Source organism: Rhea americana, unplaced genomic scaffold (genome assembly GCF_003343005.1).
Source record: "Rhea americana isolate MKP2758 unplaced genomic scaffold, rheAme1 scaffold_71, whole genome shotgun sequence".
Taxonomy (NCBI): Eukaryota; Metazoa; Chordata; class Aves; order Rheiformes; family Rheidae; genus Rhea; species Rhea americana.
Window position 1 is genome coordinate 2,008,080 of NW_028186879.1, and position 22,000 is coordinate 2,030,079.

Genomic DNA, 22,000 nt, shown 5'->3' on the forward strand with positions numbered 1-22,000 from the left:
CTTACAGAGACTAGAAACTGTTACTTTTTCTGTACAACACCTGAAATGTTGCATATAGCTGAACTCAAATTGTATTGTTTTCTCTTAAACTAAATATCCTTCATTGCCTAAGGAATCATTAAAATACTTCTCAAGTTAGAATTGACTGACTAGGTTGTCTTTGGAGGAGGCTTGTTTCTTAGGTATTTTTGTCTGCCTGATTTTCTTTCCGGTAACATGGCCAAATCTCTTCAATCAGTTGCTTTAGTATTGCGTAAGAATATGTCTAACTCTGTAATATTAAGTAGTTGTACAAGATGTTCTTATTCTTTTCTGGCAGACATCTGTGTATAGACTAAAGATACTTGGACTGATTAACGTTCATACCACTTCTRTTACATAGATGTTGTGATTATATCCATAAATAGTTGCAATAATTTCTGCCTTGAGTGATTGTATCCAGTGTGTGTATACATTTTATGGGATGGAAATTAGTTTAAATGATGTGATGCCAGGTGACTTTTGTTTTGTGAGCTTAAGAAATACATAAACTGTGACCACTCATCATGTTGCTATGGTGATTAGTGAATGCTCTAACATATATGTTCATCTGTAGGCTAGCTCTGGAGCTGTATAACTTCAATTAATTGCTCTTGAAACRCTGCCATCTTTCTGATCAGAAACACTTGGTTTCATTCTGTGAAATGTGAATTTTATGCACAGGAAGTGGAATAGCCACACCAAAAATTTACTCTACACTGCTTGTCAAAATGCTGTGTTAGCAATGAGGCACAATATGTTGCCTTTAATCCCCTTTTTGAGTTTGTTCCAAGCAGAGGTTTATCTACAAGGAAAACGATCTTTTTCTTCCCCCCCACCTTTTCTTCCAGGACTTGCTGCTTCTTGGAGCTACAGCCATTGAAGATCGCCTGCAAGCAGGTGTTCCAGAAACAATAGCAACACTAATGAAGGCAGAAATTAAGATATGGGTTCTGACCGGGGACAAACAGGAAACAGCTCTCAACATAGGTATCCATTTTTCTGATTACTTGGACTTTTCTAATATGTGGCAGATCACATATTAAATCTTTTGCTGTGAACAAAAACAGGCTTACTTTTTATAGAGTAGTTTCTTGGTAGCAAGCAAACAGGTACATGGTAGCCTTCAGTTTAGAGAACTGGAATTTTTGAAGGGAACCATTCACTCTGAATATCAGACTATTCTGCTAATTTTTAAGGAAAAATGAACACTACTAGTTTTTGGATTAAATACAAGTCTTGAAGGAAGTAGTAACTTTTGACATTCTGTTGGAAATCAAAGGGCTTCAACGCAGCTGTAATGTTTCAGTTCTACTGTGCATTATGTTTTAAAATTGTTTTTCGATTTTCCATATCCGTTACGTTCTTTCACTGACTGCCTATTCTAGATTTTAATGGAGTTTGGGRTATAGTGGGATGTGTGATTAAACAGAGCATATAGCTTACAACTTGGAGGCCTTGTTTGTGAAAGTAGATAGATGCGTGAATAACTGCTTTTATTGTCACCTTATATGACACATCTGTTAGTCAAGTATGTCATGTTTATTGTCTTAGAATGTGGTGCTACTCTTCTTGAGTGTATAGATAAAGTTTAGTATGGGTTGTTTATGTCAAGGCACAGAGTGGCTATCCTTATGTCTCAAACTTGTTCATGCATCTTAGCTGACAAACTGCACTATTTGCAATGCAAAAAATAATCTTGCAATGATGTGAGCAAGAGGTACCTGCTTCTAGAGTTTTCTAAAGTCTAGAACACTGATTATCCYAGCTGCTTCAAGTTCACCCATATAAAGTGCTATCCACAACTGCCTTCAGATTTGTGATTTAGTTCATTTAAATGCACATGTGTAGGATATGTGAATCCTTAATGATGAAGGCTGCCTTCTGTTGAAGCAGCTATTTCTTTAGTCTGCTTCAGTTAATGTTAACTTGAAGATTCTCTAACTRCACGAACAACGATGACCAGTGAAGCCTTTTGTTTATCATACCCCATGTAGATGGCTCTGGATGTATTTCAGACCTCTTTTGGAAGAGCAGTGATGCTTTCAAAATTAAATTACATAATATTTAGCAAGACTTAAGGTTTGCTGTTTTTTTTTTTTTTTTTCTTTTTTTTTTTTTTTTTTTAAGGCGGAGGGTGAGACAGATGTAGTTCCCCCCACCACACACACACTTAGATTAACCAAAGTGGAATTTCAGAATGTAGTCTGCGTGACTGGCTTGTAGTTGTTGTTCACTTATCAACATTGAAGTTTCATGTACCTGTGGATTTCAGATTTGGTACAAAAAAGATGAAACAATTTTCTGAACTGATGCAGTTGTAGTACAAATAAGGTGGATGTCTTAAGGTAGAAAATAAATTTAAATACTAATTGTATCTGGTTCGAATGGCATAAAAAATCTGCAGGGTTTTTTCTTTTAAAAGCAATAGTCAATCTTGGAGAGGACAGAAGCATTTTTTTACTAGTTTAAAAAAATGTAGCTATAGGTTTTTGTATAAATCTCTGAAATACATCAATATATTAACAAGATATTGACAACAAGTAGCCAGAGCAATTGCCTTACTCTGAAAGCTGTAAAGGAAAGTCACTTTCTCCAACTTTTGACTCAAGCTGTATTTCTTTTGGGTGTGATTAAGGATCTCCCTCAACTTCTGAATTATCACGTCCTTCAAATAGTGTGAAACTCAGCAATAACACTCTGGAAACTCTTTAGCTTTATGTTCAAGCTGTCTTGTAAGTACAAACATTTAGCTCCTTTCYAGTTTTTGTATACAGCTTACTAAAACTGTAATAAACATTCAGTTTAAGACCCAATCCCCATAAACACTCATGCTTCAGATATAAATATGCTATCTGGGATTAGAAGCCTTTTTACTTTCTCATTGTGCATGGAGGTTATGCTTATTGACTCTTGCTTACAACATGAATGTGTGTATGCATCTGGGGCTATGTCAGCTCTTTGTGCTTGCCTTGAGGAGATGGTATATTTTGTTCTTCCAGCTTCTTGCTACGTTGGCCTTCAGAAATTACAGTGTATGTCTGTCTTTTGATTACATCTTTATGAYTTCTCTGAAGTTTAACAGTTGACCTTGCTGTGTGGTGGTGGTTTTCCACTCAGACTGCCAACTGATGCGTGGCTTGTGAGTGAGGAGGGTGCTCTTGATAGCCTTTAATACTGACTTACCATTTGAGCTCTCTACCTATAGAAAATGGGAGTTCCAGTTTCAGAAACACTTTCAAATGTGATGTATGGTCTCTACTCATCTTCTAGTTGCTGAAATTGTCCTTAGGCAGACCCTACAAGCAACTCCGGAAGGTTTAACGGTGTTCTTGCATCTTGATCATTCTCTTAAAACAAATTGAAGACTAAGAGTCTCCTTTGCCTTTCAGTGAGGTTGTTGCTCTACTAAGTCTGATAGGTTTCTACTTACCTCCATCTTTGTGCTTAGCAGAGTCCCAGGAAACCTGATGTATTTCTAGCCAATAACTTCTCTAGTAACAGTTTGTGTTCTGGGAATGGGAATCAAGTGTTTACTGATCTGTATCCCTTCAACAGAAATTCATCTCTTCAGTCCAACTCTTTAGAGTTGCATTAATAAGTGGGTAAAATTGCTTTCTGTCATACATACAACAGGAATTTCTGATGCTTGGAGCCTCTAGATATCCTGTCAGCTTCTACAGTGTCCATGCAAGCAGCACTGAATGTCTCTAACAGCAGCAGAGATCACAGCCTCTTCAAATGTCCCAAACTTCACACCAAATATGTAGGCCTGAAATAAATTAATATCCCAACAGTAGCTGGACCCCCAAGCTGTGTCAGTGACAAGCGGTTTCACAAAAACTAGCCCATTGTAGACAACAGCTTTCCTGTTTAGCCATTCACTTAATGGCAGCTCTAGTAATCAACTTTATAGATTACCCCTTTTGCTCTTCCTGCTCTTTCCTTCAGGGCCAAGCTTGCTCTGTGCTACTAGATTTGTTGATTATTACACTGGAGGTCTGGGTCTCCAACACTATAACTAGAGCACAAAATTCTGTGGCTTGTTCTTGTTCTCTTCTGCTGCCTCTATCCTGAACCTTTTCAGGGACTCTGCTTGTGAGTCTTCTTAGCCAGATAATACTGAGTTTTGGAGATGCTCTGAAGAAGGTATTAAAGCTGCTCCCTGGTCAAAAACAGGTCCTAGGACTGATGTATTCCCCTCTCTTCCTCTYCTCCCTTATGACAAGATGATAACTAGCAGATAAAATGGGTAGTAGAGGTAGCAACCTAATTCTTTTGAAATGGGGAAGTATGGAAGCTGGAATACTGTCAGATCAGTCCTTCAAGAAAGGAGAAACTCTTGTGAACCCTCTGCCCCAAGAATATATTGCTGCTTCTGTGTTCAGACATGGGAGAGGGGTGATAAACCTTTCTTTTGACTTTTGAGAGGCAYGGCTTGGCTGTGGCCAAGGCTGTGCTGTTGTCAACTCCTCCTAAGGATATACTATGATGGTATGTGATTCTGCTATTTGAGTCCTTTTGGAGCCATCTCYTTGAGCCCCTAGTGACTGGCCAACCTTATGCTGATATCTAGCCAGCCAGAACTTTTGAGGTCAAGGTTCTCCTTGATACCTTCAGGATTAGCAGGACTATTTACATTGACAAATGTAGGCTCAAAATAGTTCTTAAACTGTTGATGGAGATGGTCCATCAACATGGCTTTGTTCTGAGGTGGTTAAAATACATGTCAGGGTTTGCAAGGATACTGCCCCTTGTCTATTGTTGGARCCTAGTTTGAGATGGTAGGCTACTGGTGTCCTTGCCAGTATAATTTTTTATATCCTCTGAGCAACAGCAGAGGTAAGATATCAATACCTCAACATAGAAAGCTATTGCCAAGGTATTGAAGGTGTTTGTGCTAACTGCTGTATGCACCAGAGGGCATAAAATCTTTCTTCTTGGTAATCTGGCRCTTAGAGTTACAGTATCATGTGAAGATACTGAGTCAAGATAAGTACAAAAAGAGACATGATGGGTATTTGTACCTGAAGGTATTGATTATTCAAATCCATGTGTGCAGTTTCTTTCTACTTTTTCTCTTCATCAGGCATTTTCTGGGATACTCCTCTTTTGAAGAGCCATCATTTTCAGTTGAGGAAATTGAAGTGGTGCCAGTGTGCTTGCCTGTATCCTTAGTGAGGGCTGAGCAGGGTCTATGTGCCCTCTGCAAACGTGGAGGATAAGCAGCTTGCCTCACATGAGGGCTTCTATATGCCAGTGATACGAATGTGCCTGTGGACTATGATCTTGAGCTCTGATACAAGTAATCCTTCTCCCAGGGCACCTGAAAGGAAATAAGTCCCAGAAGTACCTGATTCATCTGTTTCATGGACTCTTAGTCAAGCTTTTGTATATTGATGTCTAGGTCTTTAAATGCAAATTGACATTTTATATCTGACTTTGAGCCAGCAGTTGATCTCATTCTAGTCAAAAGCATTGACAGAAAATATACACTGATCTTAGTCTGTATTTTCAATTGCTGTTAACACTGCCAGAACTAACTAACTATTATAAGACCTTGTGTATAAAATATGACTACAAACTTCACTGGCAACTGTAAAGTTACAAGTTACTTTATTTTACACTAGTGCTAGATTTTAACATCTTAGTCCTAAAATTGTGCATGGTATATAAATATCCTATAAAATGGTAATAGGCTTGACTTTTACCCTCCTATTCTAAGCTCAATTTCATTCCTGTTTAATGTGATGGTAAAACACAAAATTACCTCAAGTTTCAGGATTGGATTCTTCTGACTCCACAATTTCCAAGCACACCAAAGAGCTATTTAGCATTTTCCACAGAATGTTTTTATCCAGCTCCAGTTGTCAAGTGGCGTCTTGCTTGATTTGAAAGATGTAAAGTGAAACAGTGAGCAGCTGTTCCAATCAAATGCTACTAGAAAATCCTTTTGAATTAGTTATACTGAATTTGTAACAGCTTACTACACAAAGCCGCTGCCATTCCCCAGGGAAAGGATAGCCCTGTCATGGAGGGAAATGATTAAGTTTGTAATATCTTCTCTTTCTCTCCAGTAAGAAGAAGAAAGTGATTCTTCAGTCTGGGACTAATTTTAAAAATGACAAACTTTGAATTGACTTCTTTTCTGGAGTGAATGTTTTGTCTGTATCTGAGGCTTCCTTACTTAATCTTGTACCATGTCACTTAAGACTTGTCCACTGGCAGAAATCAAGTCTGTAAAGCTTTCACGTTATAGGCTGCATTTCATTAGAATATGTTTCATCAACTTTCTCAACGGGTGTGTATGGGCTGAACATCATTCTGTATCCTCCTCTAAAGTAGAAAGTAAACTGTAGCTCATTAAATAAGATCAAAATGTTTCCACAAGGCTGTTTCTGATACAGTCACCCTCCCCATCAGCTGTGAAAATTGACAGAAACGAAACTTCTGTAAGTAATCAAACTTATTGTCTGAAGGTGCTTCACTGTGGTTTAGGTATGTCTTCCACCAAGAAAGACAGGGAATTTTATTTGTTGATAGAAGTCATTCATGCATTCATGGCTAACCCTGGATAACACATGTAAAACTAGACCAATCATTTCCTCAGGCTACAGAATTTTTATGGTTTACATAGCAGTTGATGAGCCTCTGTGGCCTTCCTAAGGAATCAAAAATCCCACAGAAGAACTCATGCTCCAGTTGTGCTCTTGCTGTTGGGAAGTGTGTTAATGTTGTTATATTGACTGTACTCCGTGTTTTACTTTTGACCCTGTCAGCCCTGCAGTGGCTGTAATTTATATCAGCCGTGGAAGACACGTACGTTCATTATTTCAGTAGATACAGTTGGCTGCTTTATGAAGCCACATGACTGCCACTCCCAAGAGAATTCACATGAGGTTTTTGGATGATGCAGTAGGGTCAGTCTGACATGAGTTATGACTTGCCCCTTGCCATTCATATAAGCTGGAAAGTAGTGTTTTATCCTCTAAGTAAGTGCCAAGTTTGTTTCTTGCATGTCACTTTGTCTCCTGTCAGTGATAGTCTTGTGCTAGAGGAATTGTTAGGTTAATGGTATTGAGCAGTACTCCAGTCATTAGTTCTTACTGCTTAAAAAAAAGTTTTTTSTTGTCAGAACTTTTGTTTTGAATTTTGTTATCCTGAAGAAAAGTATGCAACTGCTTGATGAGTGCTTTCATCTTGCTCTAGTCCGTGGCARCTTGCTCTTATCCTCTTTCATGCCCCAGTCCTATGCTAAGGGCAACGCAGTACAACTACAGGATGTCTATAGGAGTTGGTGGGAGCTGTGTGAATGTCATTGGTCTGTAGTTCTTGGTGAAGCTCAGGACATCCACAGTAAAATCCAGGACTGAAAAATGTTTGTATAGCAGCAAACATTTAGCAAACAAACATAGAGGAACAAATGTGTTGAGCCAGAGGACTGGGTGACATTGCATCCCAGCCATGTGACATAACTGCAGCTGTGTGCTCAGATCTTTTCCTGTAAAGTATGGAAGATCTGCCTTCACATAGGTAGAAACAAAGTTGTAGGTATGCCTCTGGAATGAAAGTAATCACCTATATACCACATATTTATATATCTAGTTTAAAAAGTTTCAACTGAAGAAAACCAGTATTGAAAGCCACCCATTTGGAATTGTGGATGAAAATGCAGCCTCTGCTAGTAAACATGTCAAATTGGAGTGTGTCCTGCACACCAACACTTCCAGTAGCCTGCCAAATGGGATTAACTGCTCTAAATTTATATCCTAATCTGACCTATAGATGCCTCTTTTGAGATTTATCTCAAGGGTAATATTCTTTTAAAAAAGGAAACCCTTTTTCTCTTGCAGGATACTCTTGCAGACTSATTTCACAGAGCATGTCTCTCATCCTGGTCAACGAAGATTCATTAGATGTAAGTAACTGGCAAAATTCTTGTGTAATTCTTGGCAGAAGGGGGTGTTGCTGACAAAAGCAAAACTTTCTGAATTTTCTCATTTTGTTTCCCTCACTTTGCTTTAATGGTAGCAAGGTAAACAATTTGTTTTAAGAACTCATTGCTCATCACATTTCAGGCAAGCTAAACAGTGATGGATTGTGCAAAATGTATTTCTGTTGTCTCTGATTACCAAGCTAATACTAAAGCATCAGAAAAAACAACTAATTATTTCAATGAATTGGAATTTGCTGAACACTTGTGAAACCTGCAATGTACTGTCAGGAATATGATTAGAATTTATACTTTATGTATAAGAAAAGCAGAATCCTTCTGTTTAGAAGTGAGTGTCTCAGCAGCTATTTCAAGCAACACTAAAGATAGAACTTTTGCCTAAGCAAAGAGTATTATGAACTTGTATGTAGCTTTTAAGATCTAAAATCACATTAAAAATTATCTGTTAGTGATGGCCATTTTCCTCAGGTATGTGTAGAAATAACCTAGAAAATCTTGCATTGTCTTATGCTGGGAAGATGTATGTACTTCTTCGGTTTGCCTATTTCAGCATCAATATCAGCCCTTGATATCACTTAAACATCTGATTGCAATTAGAGGTGTCTCTAGGACTGGAAAAGACCTACACTAGCACCTGGTACTTGCTTTTAGGATTGCCATTTCATCCTGCTTGATGGGAGTCTGAGTCTTAGTACCAGAGGGGTTACCAGAAAGCTGAAAATCTGGTGGAACAGGGATACTATTGTGGTGGAGTGGTCAGTTGGCAATCTGTGACTTTCCAATTGCTCCTATGCGAGTTAGTTAACAATAGCCTGCAGACAATGTTTATGGCTCAGACTCAAGTTCGTTGTATGTGGTTTTGGCATCTTACAGCCTGGCGTTCTAGTCCACTGGGTTGCAGGAGTTCCCAGAGTCAAAGGAGAGAAGATCTGACTCCAGAGGAGGAAAGGCTTCATTACTGGTTTCCACACAGCCTAATGGGCCTGATAGGAGCTATCTCATTGCTGTGTTCTAGCGACAAAGGCCACAGGGCTACTTCTGTCTTGGAAGCTAACAGTTTTTTGTGTTTCTGTGTAGTTAGGGTCTTGCATTTGGATCCTTCAGGSAGAATATGGAAATCTCTGCTTAATATATTTGCTTTATACTGCCTTAAATGTGTCTAGACTGGAGTATATATTCTCTTACATTTCAGGCAAATATCTAAATGCTTTGATGAAACACTCCCAAGTTCTCAGACCATCTTKTTCCATTTTTTTTCACTCTTTTATGGCCCTTTTTAAAGGTCCCTTTTTATGGGATCAAAATACTGTGATCTTGATAAACTTTCTGCCACACTTGCTTTACTGGACTTCTAAGCTTGAAGAATGATGTAGAACCTCAATGGGACATGAGCTGAGCTGATGGTGTTTGCTTCTTTTGGTAACAAGGTTAGTGGGCTACTATTATAAGAGTAAAAGACTTGGATTTTTTTTTCCCTAAAGTACTAGAAACTCAACCCATAAGAATGAAGATGATTTGTTCCCCCCTCCCCCGACACACATTTTCTTAACCATTCTGAAATTCTGTGAATAACACACTGGGAGGATTTCCCCTGCCTCCCCCTGCCCCGGAAATAACTCTTACTTAAATCTGAATTGAAAGTAGTCCTTCTRTATTTGTAGAGACAGGCAATGTGACTCTTGTCATGCCTCTTGAAGTAGTGGAAGACTTAGATAAAGATTTTCTATGCCTAAAGGAGAGTAAAAACTGAAGATGATACAGAACAGGCTCTTGCTAGGTCAGAGGATGAAAATGGAACTAACAATACATAGTATTTTGAAACTTCTGGAGGCTGGGMAAGGTAGTCCTCAAGCCATGTTACCTTGACTTTTTCATTACTTTTGATTTTAAATGCAGTGATGTAGTGCCAGATAGAGATTTTTGGCTACTCTAACTGCAGTAAATACAAGACAGAAGTTGCATAGTAGTGCATAACAGCTTCAGCACCCATTTCTAAATTGTGATTCCACTTAATTGGCCAAAAAGACCATGAGAGAGCAGGCAACTGAATGGGCTGCATAATATGTCTTATGATGTACGTCTTAACTGCAAGTGCTTCAATGGTGGGAATTTTCTCTTAAGTATCAAACAGTGGTATAGGTAGTATTGCTCAACGATTTTTCAGTGTAAGCGTAAATGAATATGCTTTTCTCAGGATGGAAGGGTGGATTTAGGGCAGGCCCAGGCTGCTCTTGCTGTTGAAGGTGGGAAGAAAGAGAATGGAGATTTGGCCATGCTTTTCTGGCTTCTTATTGCCTCCATGTAGAATTGGCTCTAGTTGATTGGTATGATTGCACTCCTGTTTTGACAGCCTGATGTATCTGTGCAAAGGGAATGCACTTACAAAAATTACTATAGGATTAAAAAATTTTTTTACTGTGACAAGGCTTGTGTTTTATTTTTAAAACTTAATGCATTTTTTTTCATTGCCTTAGAAAAATGGAGGTTCTTGTCAAAAGCATAGGTAAAATTAACTTTCTTAGAGTCCTGTTAGAYGCCTGATTTTTAAATGAAGTAAACGTCAAGAGATTTCTGCACTTCCAGATATTATTGCTGTTCTTGCTTTTGCAGCTTCAGGACTATCTTATTAAAGTGCACAGTACAACCTCACATTTCTTGGAAGTATGAGAGTGCAGGATGCAATAGCCAATTGGATTATTATAGTTTTTCAACTTGTATCTTGCTATTTTTCAATATGTTCTATTAAATCCTCTTTATGGTATTCAGGACCCTTTCTTTCATGTGCTTTGAGGGTCAAGGTCAAGATATCAATGTTACGGAGCAGCTGTATGGCACTTTAAGGAAGACTTCCCTATCCTGCAGCCAGTTCAGTTCACAGTAACTACCTTGCGCTGAAACAGGAATCTTTGATTTTTGTCTTGAAACATGAGCAAATGGAAGCATGAAGCCACTTTTGATTTAGTAGGTCCTACCTGATACTCTGTTAGCAGGAACTCATTAAACCCATAGCTCTTCAGCTTGGCCTGCCTGCAAATGGCAAGTTAGGTAATCAGGATAGGGAGAGCAGAGCTCCCTGGCAGCCTCCCTGCTCGCTGCTTGATCTTCTTCCAGTCAGCTGCCTGCCTTAGGACACCAACGTGGATATTTTCTCTAAATGAGCAATTTAAGAAGAAAGCTGAATCTGTCCTTCCTGTTATTCTTACCATGGATCTGCAGAAGCAAAAATGGCTGCTAAAGGGGAAACCTGGCTGGAAGAAAGCAAGAGCTAGGCAAATGCAGAGTATGGGAACATACCAGGAGATAGGGGCTGTTGTACTCTAAGAAAGTGTAGAAGGAATTTCCCAGTTGAAAATAGTAGATTTATTTTAACTTCTTTCTGTCCTTGGTAGCATATGCACTTTGTTTTTATACATTGATCATTTCCTTCTTCCCTCTCACCCCCCCCAAAATTCAGCCAAGAGATATGATAGGAAGTTTGTACTCTTCAACAGAAAACTGTTCCTTTAATAATAATAAAAAACCCCAACAAAATACCATTTTCATGTTACTGTGGAAGGACATAAGGAATAAAAATTCCCTGACTTGTGCCAAGTCTTGTTTGAGAAGCTGAATTCTCGGTTTCTTTAAATCGATAAATACAAAAATTGGACTGGGGATAAAACAATATATTGTTTTATATTTATCTCTGTTGATAAGAATAGCRTGACAGGAAGTCTCTGAGGAAACTGAGATGATGAAAGAGTCMAAAAATACAGGCCATGTGGTACAGGCAGTGAGGAATGCTTCTTGTAAAGAAAGGCGAAGTATTAGACATACAAGAGCATCCAAAAGGACAAGCAAGTGAGGAGAGGACACCAGACTATGCACGCTCAGAAGCTTGATGGAGCTTCAATAACGGGGGGCAGAAAAACATACTGAAGGGTATGAGGAGCTACTTTGTTATGGAGCTACTGTTTCCAACTCTAAGAGATGCAGAGGAGGCACTGAAGCTGTCTAAAGTAAAGCCCTACTCTAGCCTTAAAAATTAAAAAGGAAAGGGAAAGAAAGATCATGTAGTGCAAAAGAGGAACGGAACCAAAAAGAAATAGGATCAAGGAAAAAYATCTCTCCTCTTCCTCCCATGTGCCAGTTTGACAAATACTGTAGAGTGCCAAAGCTTCACTTGAAGTGGTAGTCAGGACTCCTGTGGAAAGGAATTCATTCAAAAAGGAGCTAAATACTCCTCTCCCATCTGAGAGAGGTAGTGAAAGAGGAAGAGGAGAGGGAGCTACCCACTTGCTGAATCTTTGAAACTGGCCAACAGATTCAAGAGTCAACAGTCTTTTGAGGTGGCGAGGGAAAGAAGGGACAGGAATGAACAACTCTCTGCTGTAAAAGTATTTGGGAGCTAGGGACTAGAATCAACTGAGGAATAGTAGGACAAGCAATTAAATGAGAGAAACACTTAAATTTAAGCCAAGTGTAGTGCTCTAGTTGTTCTGAGATTGAAGTGTGTAGACACCTCTGGAAAATTGAATACAGAACCTTATACCACTTCTGTGGTGATACCCAAAAATTAAAAGCTAATCTCATGGGTCTTAACCTGGCTTTAGTTGCAAAGAGAAACAAGACCTCATAACCAGCTGTATGAGAAAGAAGAAAACAGGTACTGATTAAAAAGAGGGAGGGGGGAACGGAAAAAGGCAAACTGGGCAATAAACTGGGAAGCTTAATGGATTGAGGGGTCTAAAAGGATTTAAAGTCATATTAGACTTCGTGATATGGTTTAAGATAATGTATTTCTGATAAGTTAGAATTTATTTTTTATGAACTTTTTAATAAGTATTTGTCATCTTAAAGTTGTGGCGAAAAACCTATGTGGAAGTGTTGGCAGATTTATTTAACAAGCAGTCTCAGTTATGAACTCACACCAGTCAGGGTATATTGGCAGACAAATTTTATAACAGTGTGAGTGTCATTGCTCACATGTAAAATACTTGAAAATATTACTGGGGTCCCCTGCTATCTCAATGCAGGAAAATACTGACTAGGTAGTTGAGTAATGAGCATACAGGCATCTCTCTTTAAAAGAAAAAATTGAGGGTTCAGTGTTGGTCTTTAAAGAGAAAGCAGGGATGGGGGGAATACCTGATGCTGTAGAATATTGTCTGCTAAAATTGTTCTGTTTGTGAAATACAAGCAATTTGTCACACCTATGAAATATGAGAGATCAAGGATTAGCCCATCAGTAATATGGGGCATTTTGATCACATAGGCCAGACGGAGAAAAAAGTAGAAAAAAATCTTAATCAAATATGGATTAATGTAGAATGAAACCTCTCCCTTCCCTTTTTTTTGTTTTGCCTGATGTCTGCCAGCATAGATAAACTTGCAATCAACTCTAAAGCAAGGCTATTTTAAAATTCCCAGATATAAAAGGGAAACCACTCTGACTCTCACTTCCCAGCCATTTCTTCCCATTACATAACTCAATGAAGAGTTATGTGGCATACTGAGAGCACTGCAGCTGCTCTTAGCGTTTTGGTTTTAATTTGACATTGTAGTGTTGCTTAGAGCTCATGTTGAGTTGAATGCCTTAAATTCTGTGTTAGGCTTAAACGTAAGATGATACGACTTTTGAAGCTTGACTGCTAGTATCAGAGTACACTTGCTTAAGGATTCACTCTTGCAAAGTGCTCAAGATGCTTTGCAGAACTCTGTACTAAAGATTTACCTTGGCAAATTAATGTTATGTGGTGTCTGGTGTACATGATAACATGGTGGGGGGAGAGGGAAGAAACAATAAAGGGATTCCACCTGTGTGTAGCAATATATCTTCCTCACCTTTTAATTTTAGCTAACTTCTTCTGGTTTCCCTTTCATGAGAAAAAACATGAGCTGACACTACAACAGCTCTAAAAAGCATAAAAGATTAGAGTCTTTAACATGCTTTTCCTTACTAGTCTTACTACATTGAAATAACATCACTTGAAGTTAGTAATTACAAAAAGTTGTTAACCTCTCTTTTCTAGTCCTGTGACTTTAGATAAATCGGAGTTGGAGATGACAAACTTAATCTCAGCTGTACGTGTCTTTGCCTGAGGTTCTAAGAAAGGGGTCGTGACTGCTCTTAGAGTGATTTGAGTTTGGAAAGAGATAGTTGTTAAACAACATCCCCTGTGCAAAACTGAGAACTTCATATATACCACACATCAATATTCTTGGAACATTTCATCATTAAGTACAAATCTTATATTGGGACTAGTCTGTAAAACATAACCACAGCTGATGTATGTTGAGGAATGCAAAGTACTTTATAAGATGCTTTTAAGTGGATAGGTTTTAGCAAAAGCTGTAGATAAAGCAGTAGGTAATCTTAAAATTTACTCCAGTTCTAGCTAGACATTACATGAAATATGCTTTGTGAAAAATGAGTGCTTCATAYTCTAATTTTCTTCTGTTGCCCTCTCATCAAATATAATTTGGTACATAATCAAAGAATTAAATATCTAGGAGACTGTTTATGAAATCTAGCCATAAATTTAGACATTATCAGAAGTCTTTTAGTAAACATTGAAACTAATGAAGCTCTTGAAGATGTGAGAACCCAACACCCAAAAAACCCTCCCAGAGAAAAAAGCCATGACTTGTCAGACAACCCCCAAAATCATTAATATAGAGCTGCTGGTCTTTTAAGTGAAGAAAATTGATGATTACATGGTAAGTCATGAAGACATGCCTAATATTGAAGATGACTGTGATCCTTTAGCTCAGACAAAAARTTGCTTTTCCAAAACAGGAGAGCAAACTTATGGAGCTTCTAAACTGCCTTCTGTTACAGTGTAATCCTGATATTTAAATCAAAATAATTTTATGATTTTTCTCATGGTCAAGCACTTATCACCAATTTAGTTAATGTAGAATAAAACTTTCCATAAAGCTAAATAAATGTAAAACTTGTGTATGTGCTTTCTAATAATTACCACTGGTTCTTTTAATTTTAAAGTATTTGTCTGTATTGTTCAATTTTCAATATCGAGGTTTCCATAGTAATATTTACTTTGTAGGTTACATCTGTAGCAGCGATGATTACTTTTCTCAGCTTAGCCTAAAATGTATTGATACAAGATTCTTGCATTGAAATTCTATAGTATTATATTTAATGCATTCCACCTCTGAAATCCATTAATACTAAAAATGAATTCTTACAAGGTCCAAGTTGAGCTTAGAGCCTTTAAATATTGATACCTTTTCCCCTTGGTGTGACTTTCTTTTTCCCCCTTCTGCTCCTTGGCATGCAGCAGCAGGTGAGATGTGATCGAACAACTGTCTTTGCTTGTTTTTGAGAGCTAAATTTTTTTTCTAAATCATGCAGTTGAGGGAAAAAAAATCAATCATTTCTGTTCTCTTCAGAGAACTATTGGGAATAGAAAACAGTAATGCCTAGCTTGATTCAACTGAACTCCAGAAACTTAGCATTATAATCTGCAAATGTTTATCCCTTAGACTTAAAACTACATGCACACATTTGCTCACTCAATTTTTTTCTTTCTTTCTTTCTCTTAATAAAGTTTTTTTCTTTTTCTTTTTCTTTTTTTTTTTTTGAATGAAAATATTTCAGGTACTGGATTTACTTTGAGTGTAACTCTTGGATTCTGTTTAATTAAACTGGAAACACCGTGAAGTGTTATTGTGCTGCTCTTAACCTGAACAAATTTCTTTTGTTGGTGTCGCATTGATGTTGAATAGTGTGAGGGCAGTGGGAGGGAAAGCTAAAGGAGTGATATCAGATGACCAAAAGAAAAACCCTGGAAAGCCTGAGATAAAATTACTGGATATTACAGCTAAGAAATGTTTTTCTCCCTTCGATGCTGTAGAAGGGAGAGCTGGAAACCATATCAGTTGGTTCTTAAACTGAGTTTGTATATAACAGTGATGAAAGGGCAAAACTGGGAGGATCCAGTTTTGAAACTATGGGTAAGTGCTTTGCTGTTCTGTTAAGGTAAATGAGGCTACTTAGGTGAGTAAGTGTCTTGCAGAGTACATGTGCAGCTCCCAGCTAATGTTTTGTTAGTGATTATGAAGATCTAAATAACTAAATGAGTACATCAGTGGAACTGTTTGGAGCACCTGCTTGTAGCTAGCGGTTTGTGGAGAGTATTACCACGTTGGTGTAATTCTTAGCTTCTAATGCTTCTTCTATTACACGTACTTTTTTTATGTTTAACATGGTGTGTCTGTGAACGGAGACCTGTTTTATGTGGCTTCGTATCTCATGTCTCTGGAAAGCACAGGAAGGTAGAAAAGAGCAGTATCCAGAAATACTTTGTGATATGAGGGATGACAAGAAAGGAGAAGTAATACTAGCAGATTACTCATGTCCTCAGGAGGTTGTTCATTAACCCGCAATTGTGAGTGGAGAGGGAAGACGGGAAGCAAAGGAGAAACCCTGGGACAGGGCAAGCCCAGTACAGAGGCTTTGCTTCTGGGCTGGATGGCTGAAGATCACAGATATAGTTTGTTTTTAGCAGGTACTACTGTTTTGACCTGTACTGAAGTTAGACTACTTTATCTATACTGTACTGTGCTGACAACTGAGAACGCTGTAGAAATTGTGATTAAATATCTTTTGAAGATGAATTGGGACTGGACATCCAGTTAAAATTAGGTAAATGTGTATAATTTATTTATTAAATATTCTGATCAGTAGTTCCACTAGTTAAAAATGAGGCTTAGCTAGTCATGTTAAATGTATTAATTCAGATATTTCTTACAGTAGTTGAGACTTCTTGTTTATCATTCATACCCAAGTGAATAGGCAATATAACCTATGTTGTGACATTGCTTTTTATGCAAATAATTCAGTTCTTTAGTGTGCAGATAGCTTTCTCAAAAAAACATGTCAATATCTTTGAAGATAAAAAGGAAACCAAAAAAATCAATCAAATGACTTTATGTGAAATGGGACAGCAGATTTAAATTTCTTCACGTTTCAGTGAGAAGTCAAGACTTGTAGTAAACATAGCTTATTCCCAGGTGAGCAAGAAAGGCAGATAAGTTTTGGGGGATGTTTCTGCTGCTGAGGAAAATCCTGAAACTCTAATATTGGAATTTAATCCTAATCCTTGCARTAAGATGAAATAGGGACAGCTTTATATGTATATTCCGAAGGAGCAGTAGAGGATAGTGAGGAGGTTGTGTAGAAAAGTATTAATACATCAAAAGAGTGACTGCAGTGATAACTGTGCATGTCTACATAGGGAATGCACAGACTGACCTTATCTGGATTAGGAAATGGTATACAAGTGTTATTAAACTATTCCTATTTCAAGAGCTACCTTGGATGTAGTGTGGATTCTGCTTGATGGTTAAAAGCTAGGGCTAGCTTATCAGGACTTATTCTGCTGTGAAGATCTATGTATGAGGAAGGAAGCTTTTTATCTGGGGGACCCATTATTACTTTGGGGTTTTGATTATCATTATGGAATTGTAGTCTTACAAAAATCCACTTGAAACCATTGAATTCCTCATGTCAACTAGGTGTGCACAAATGACTTTTAAAGCATGGTTGCTCTCTTTTATAACTAGGAGTGTGGGTTAGGATAAAATGTATTAAGTAGTGCATCTGTTTGTATTTGTCTTTTTGCTCTCTTTTTTTCTATCGGGGTTGAATAAGAGGATTTTTAGATGGCTTGCTAATAGAATTTCACTGTGGGCTTCAGCACTGTAACATATGTTTTGAAATGTGGGTAATGCTTGATCAGCTTACTGGAAAAGTGTTGCATTTAACAGGAGGAAACTGGACTCTCATACAGTCAGTATCTCCTATTCCTGTATAGATAGATAAATAACCACTTGATACTCCTGTATAAGATGACTTGTATATCATACATGTATATGTGATGTGGAATAAGAACAGAAGGAGAAGCTGGCCTCCTTCACTTTTCCTGCTTTATCATCTCTTTTGTGCTCTTCACTGTTTAGATGAGCTACTGAACATGAGTAGAGATAATCCATTTGTGCTACCATAGTATTCTGTGGTATTCCTGAAAAACAAGAAAAAGCAATTGCATGATATAATTCACTGTCCACTGTCAGTGTCTTAACTTCTCCAAATGGGTCTTAGTRTCTATAGGGAAGCTTTACATGCATTTGCATTTTGTATTTTATCAGTGAAGAGTGGGGAGCTAGAAAACATGGTTATTTTCTTGATAGCTTTCCCTGTCCTGTAGGGTAACATGGCTATGAGAATTCTACAACTATAATGAAAATCTCATAAGCATGAGGATGTTATCAGATTTATCCAGAGGCTTTTATGACCTTCATTTTCAGTGGCACACTTCCTGCCCAAATTTGTGAACAGAGTAGGGAAAAAAAAATCAGTGAAGTAGATTACTTTAACATACACCACTTTTCTTAGTGTTCAAATCTATCAGTAGTTAAATACAATCTGGAAATCATACCTCTAAATTGCTCTGGATSTTTTTAGAAGTAGAGCGCTGCTCTGGTCTTTGATTTTAGTCATGTGCTGCAAAATAACAGATGTTGCTGGACTACTGCCTAAAACCTTTTCTAATAATTACTGGGAAAACTAAGACCCTATGAAAAGGAGGGAAACTTGAAGAGTACACCTATTAAAAACAACATGTTTATCAGTTATGTCTGTGTGGTTCAAATAGTGTGATTTGTGCTATATTATCAGGACCGAAAGATCTGTGTGGCTTTATGGTTTCCAGAAGGACGAYATTAGCTTCACTATAGGAATTTGTTTAGCTCATATAATAATATAATAATGCTTGAGCTGCTTTATATAAATATGTGCTTCAAATTCTTGAGCAACAGTGCATGAGATGGTGCCTGTGGATCTCAGAAAATTTAAAGGTGTGTGTATTTTTCAGATCTTGATACTTCTGCTGTTGAAAGAAAGGATGTTTGCCCTGTTGGTGATGCCACACTGATTAGTTACAACGAATCGGTGTGAAGCTGTTCTTGAATCTTCAAACTAAAAAGAGAATTGTCCAGTCCTGGGAGCTCCAAAGTGCTGATACTAGCTGTACTTTAGTCCCACTACAAATGCGTGGTGATAAAGCATCTGCACAAGAGCGGGGAGGAGATGAACAATTTCTGTAATGCCAATGCTTTGTAATAGATGTCAATTGGTTCTGGGGAAATTAAATCATATGTCAAAGTAAGGAAAGTTTTTTTTTTTCATTTAGATGCTCAGAATGAGACATCTGCAGCTAAATATTCAGTTCTGTGCAACCATTTTGTACATAAAATGTCTTGTATTTGTGAAGCTAGGCTTATATCTGAACTGCTGTCTCTGATTCAAGTCAGTGTCTAGAGGCCAGTCTGCTGTACAGCTGACTTTCAGAAAACGCTCCCATCTATGGTGTACATGAATGCTAGTTTGCAGTTCTGTTTTTCCTTTTAAATCCTAGTTGGCTGCTTTTTCAGACCTACAAAATTCAGCTGCCTTTACGACAAATTGCTTTGCTAGTGCTAGAATTGTATTGAAGATCATGTCATGTGTTGCACAAGACAGGAAAAGAGTCTGCTATAGTCTGCCCAAATGCCTTCAGACAAAGTTAGTGTTCTGAAAAAATGAAATAACTATCTGCAGACTAGCTCAGTTCTGGCAAATCTTCAGCTCTCCTTAAGGGAGAGCTTGTCTAGTACCTTGTGGCTAATTGCAGTCAACTATTGTGTGTAATAGTGGGAGCTTACAGAGGAAGCTAATTTGGGAAAGCTAGGAAAAGAATACATTTCTCTATCCTACTACAATTCTTACTGCTCAAAGATTTCTGTTTTTTTGCATCTAGAAATACAGACATCAAGCTAATGAGTAGTTACAGAAGGAACAATGCGGAATATTTTTCAAATGGAATCTTTCTTAACCTTAGATTTTTTGATAATCTGTACAGAAAGTTAGTTGTGCAGATGTGGAAAACATATCTCTTCATGTGAAAAGCTTCTTTGATTTGAGGCTACTGTGTAGAATTACAAATGAAATAATAGAGGTGTTACCTGGACTTGTAGGCTTAAGTACACATATGGCTGTAACTTCAGTGTAAGGTTACTATTTTTTTTTCCAGGAAATAATATTAATAGGTTTGAGCTGTGAGTGGTGAATGAGTTGTGCTGGTATCTTTGTTGTATCGTGCTTTCTCATTTCAGCATTCATTATGACTCTGCTGTTGTGCTGCTGTTTTTCTGCTGTTTTCTGGCACAGTAGTTTGTTTGGATGAAATGGGACTTGGACTTCAAGGAAATCATGGACTTTTAGGAGTTCAAAGGCCAGGTTTCTGAAGACCTTTGCTTGATTTAGCTTATGGTGGGGGGGGGCGCAAAAAGAAAAAACACACACACAAATTTAGTGTATTCTAAGTCATTTTTCCTTTCACTTCTTCAGCTCTAGCAATGATCCAATTTGAGAAGACTCAGAAAAGATATATTTCAGCTTTAGGCTACAAGTACTTTTATTTGTGGAGACTCATCCTGCTGATGTCTTTGCCATGCTATAGGACAGAACAGCTCATATTACATAAAAAATAGGAAGGAATAATGTGTTTTCTGAAATCTATCTAAAACTTACTGCTTTTTTCATAAGAAATGTTATATACTAGAATAAAATAGCTGAGACCAAGGCCTTCTTCCCTTGTAATCATTCATAATTTTTACATAGCTGAAGGTGTACCTCTCAGCATGTGATCCCCGAGTGTTATACAGATCTGTTTTGTGTTGTGTAAATTTTTTTTAAAAAAGGAGAGGGACTTCAGCTGAACAGTGGAGGAAATCTATTTTCTCTGAAAATCAGTTTCTCTGCAAAATACTCATGTTTTTTCTTCTAACAGGCACAAGGGGCTGGGGGAACCTCAAGGATGCATAAAAAATGAATAATAAATGAAATAAGTGAAAATAGAATTTTATTAAATGAGAAACTACCTATGTAATGCTTCCCCCCCTTATATTAAAACTTGATTATATGCTTTTAGAGAAACATGATCAAGAGAACGCATATTGTTTGTCTGTAGGTTAATATAGGAGTTACGGGTACTGAATTTGTTGGTTGCCAGTTAATGTTGCACATTTATAGAAACAATCCAGGCTCGTGTTGCGTTTGGATTGGAAGGAACTAATACTCTTATTCTAGCAGGATAATTATTTTCATATCTGATTTTCTGCTTTCACTAGAGGGGAGAGATGCCTTGTCCATACAGGTTTTTCCTAAGTGATGCAGGTTTACATGAGCAGTTTTCTTGGTTTCAGGCCAATCTAAAGCAATAAAATTATTTCACCTGCACTGACTTAGTGAAGATGCCCAGCTTTAATACTTATGAGTTTTCGCATACTTACCTCGTTTGTCTAACAGGTAGTGATGTTATAGGACGAGTTTTGCTATGTTCCATATTTAGAAAGTGATATGGTAGAGAAGCAGAATTGCAATYCTAATGCATGCTTATTTTTTTTTCCAAATACGCAATGTAAAATATTCTGTTTACTTGACCCAGATAGGAGTATCTCATGCAATTAGATAATAAGAAACAGGATTAAAATTTTCCCTTTGTAAACCCATCTGAACTTTTCAAGAAAAAGCATACAGTATAGTCGTGTTGCAACAATGTCTTTTGGTGGAYGAGTAGACTACCAGCGTGCACTCTGAAGAGCGTGCTAATACTACACCAATACATATGGGATGATTGGCTCCACACCATAATACTGAGCCACTGATAAGCCTGAAGAACAAATGGGGCATGTAAGGATTAGTCTATTGTCTTTGCCCTGCTGTATAATCCTAGAAGCCTGAGGGCCCACAAATGTGACCTGTTCTTCTGAGGCTTGCATCCGTTTGTTATGACCTTCCAATGTTTGAGAAAATAATTGTCAACTGTAAATTCAGTTTCAACAACCTTTCAACAGTATAAGCAGCAACTCTTCATTTGAGGAATCAAAAGAAAGTGGACTGTATTCTGCTGCTGTTTTATCTGGAATAATACTATTGAAGTAAGGAGGACTTCTTCAGATATCACCCTATATTATTAAAAAAAA

General features: G+C 37.6%; 1 protein-coding gene across 1 annotated transcript in view; it reads left to right on the top strand.

The window, feature by feature from the left end:
- ATP8A2 (ATPase phospholipid transporting 8A2) overlaps window positions 1-22,000 on the top strand; it is a 297,060-nt gene that overhangs the window by 51,675 nt on the left and 223,385 nt on the right. The window contains exons 22-23 of the mRNA XM_085321829.1: window positions 870-1,008; window positions 7,872-7,936. Coding sequence (XP_085177955.1) covers window positions 870-1,008; window positions 7,872-7,936 — 204 coding nt within the window. The remainder of the gene's footprint in view (window positions 1-869; window positions 1,009-7,871; window positions 7,937-22,000) is intronic.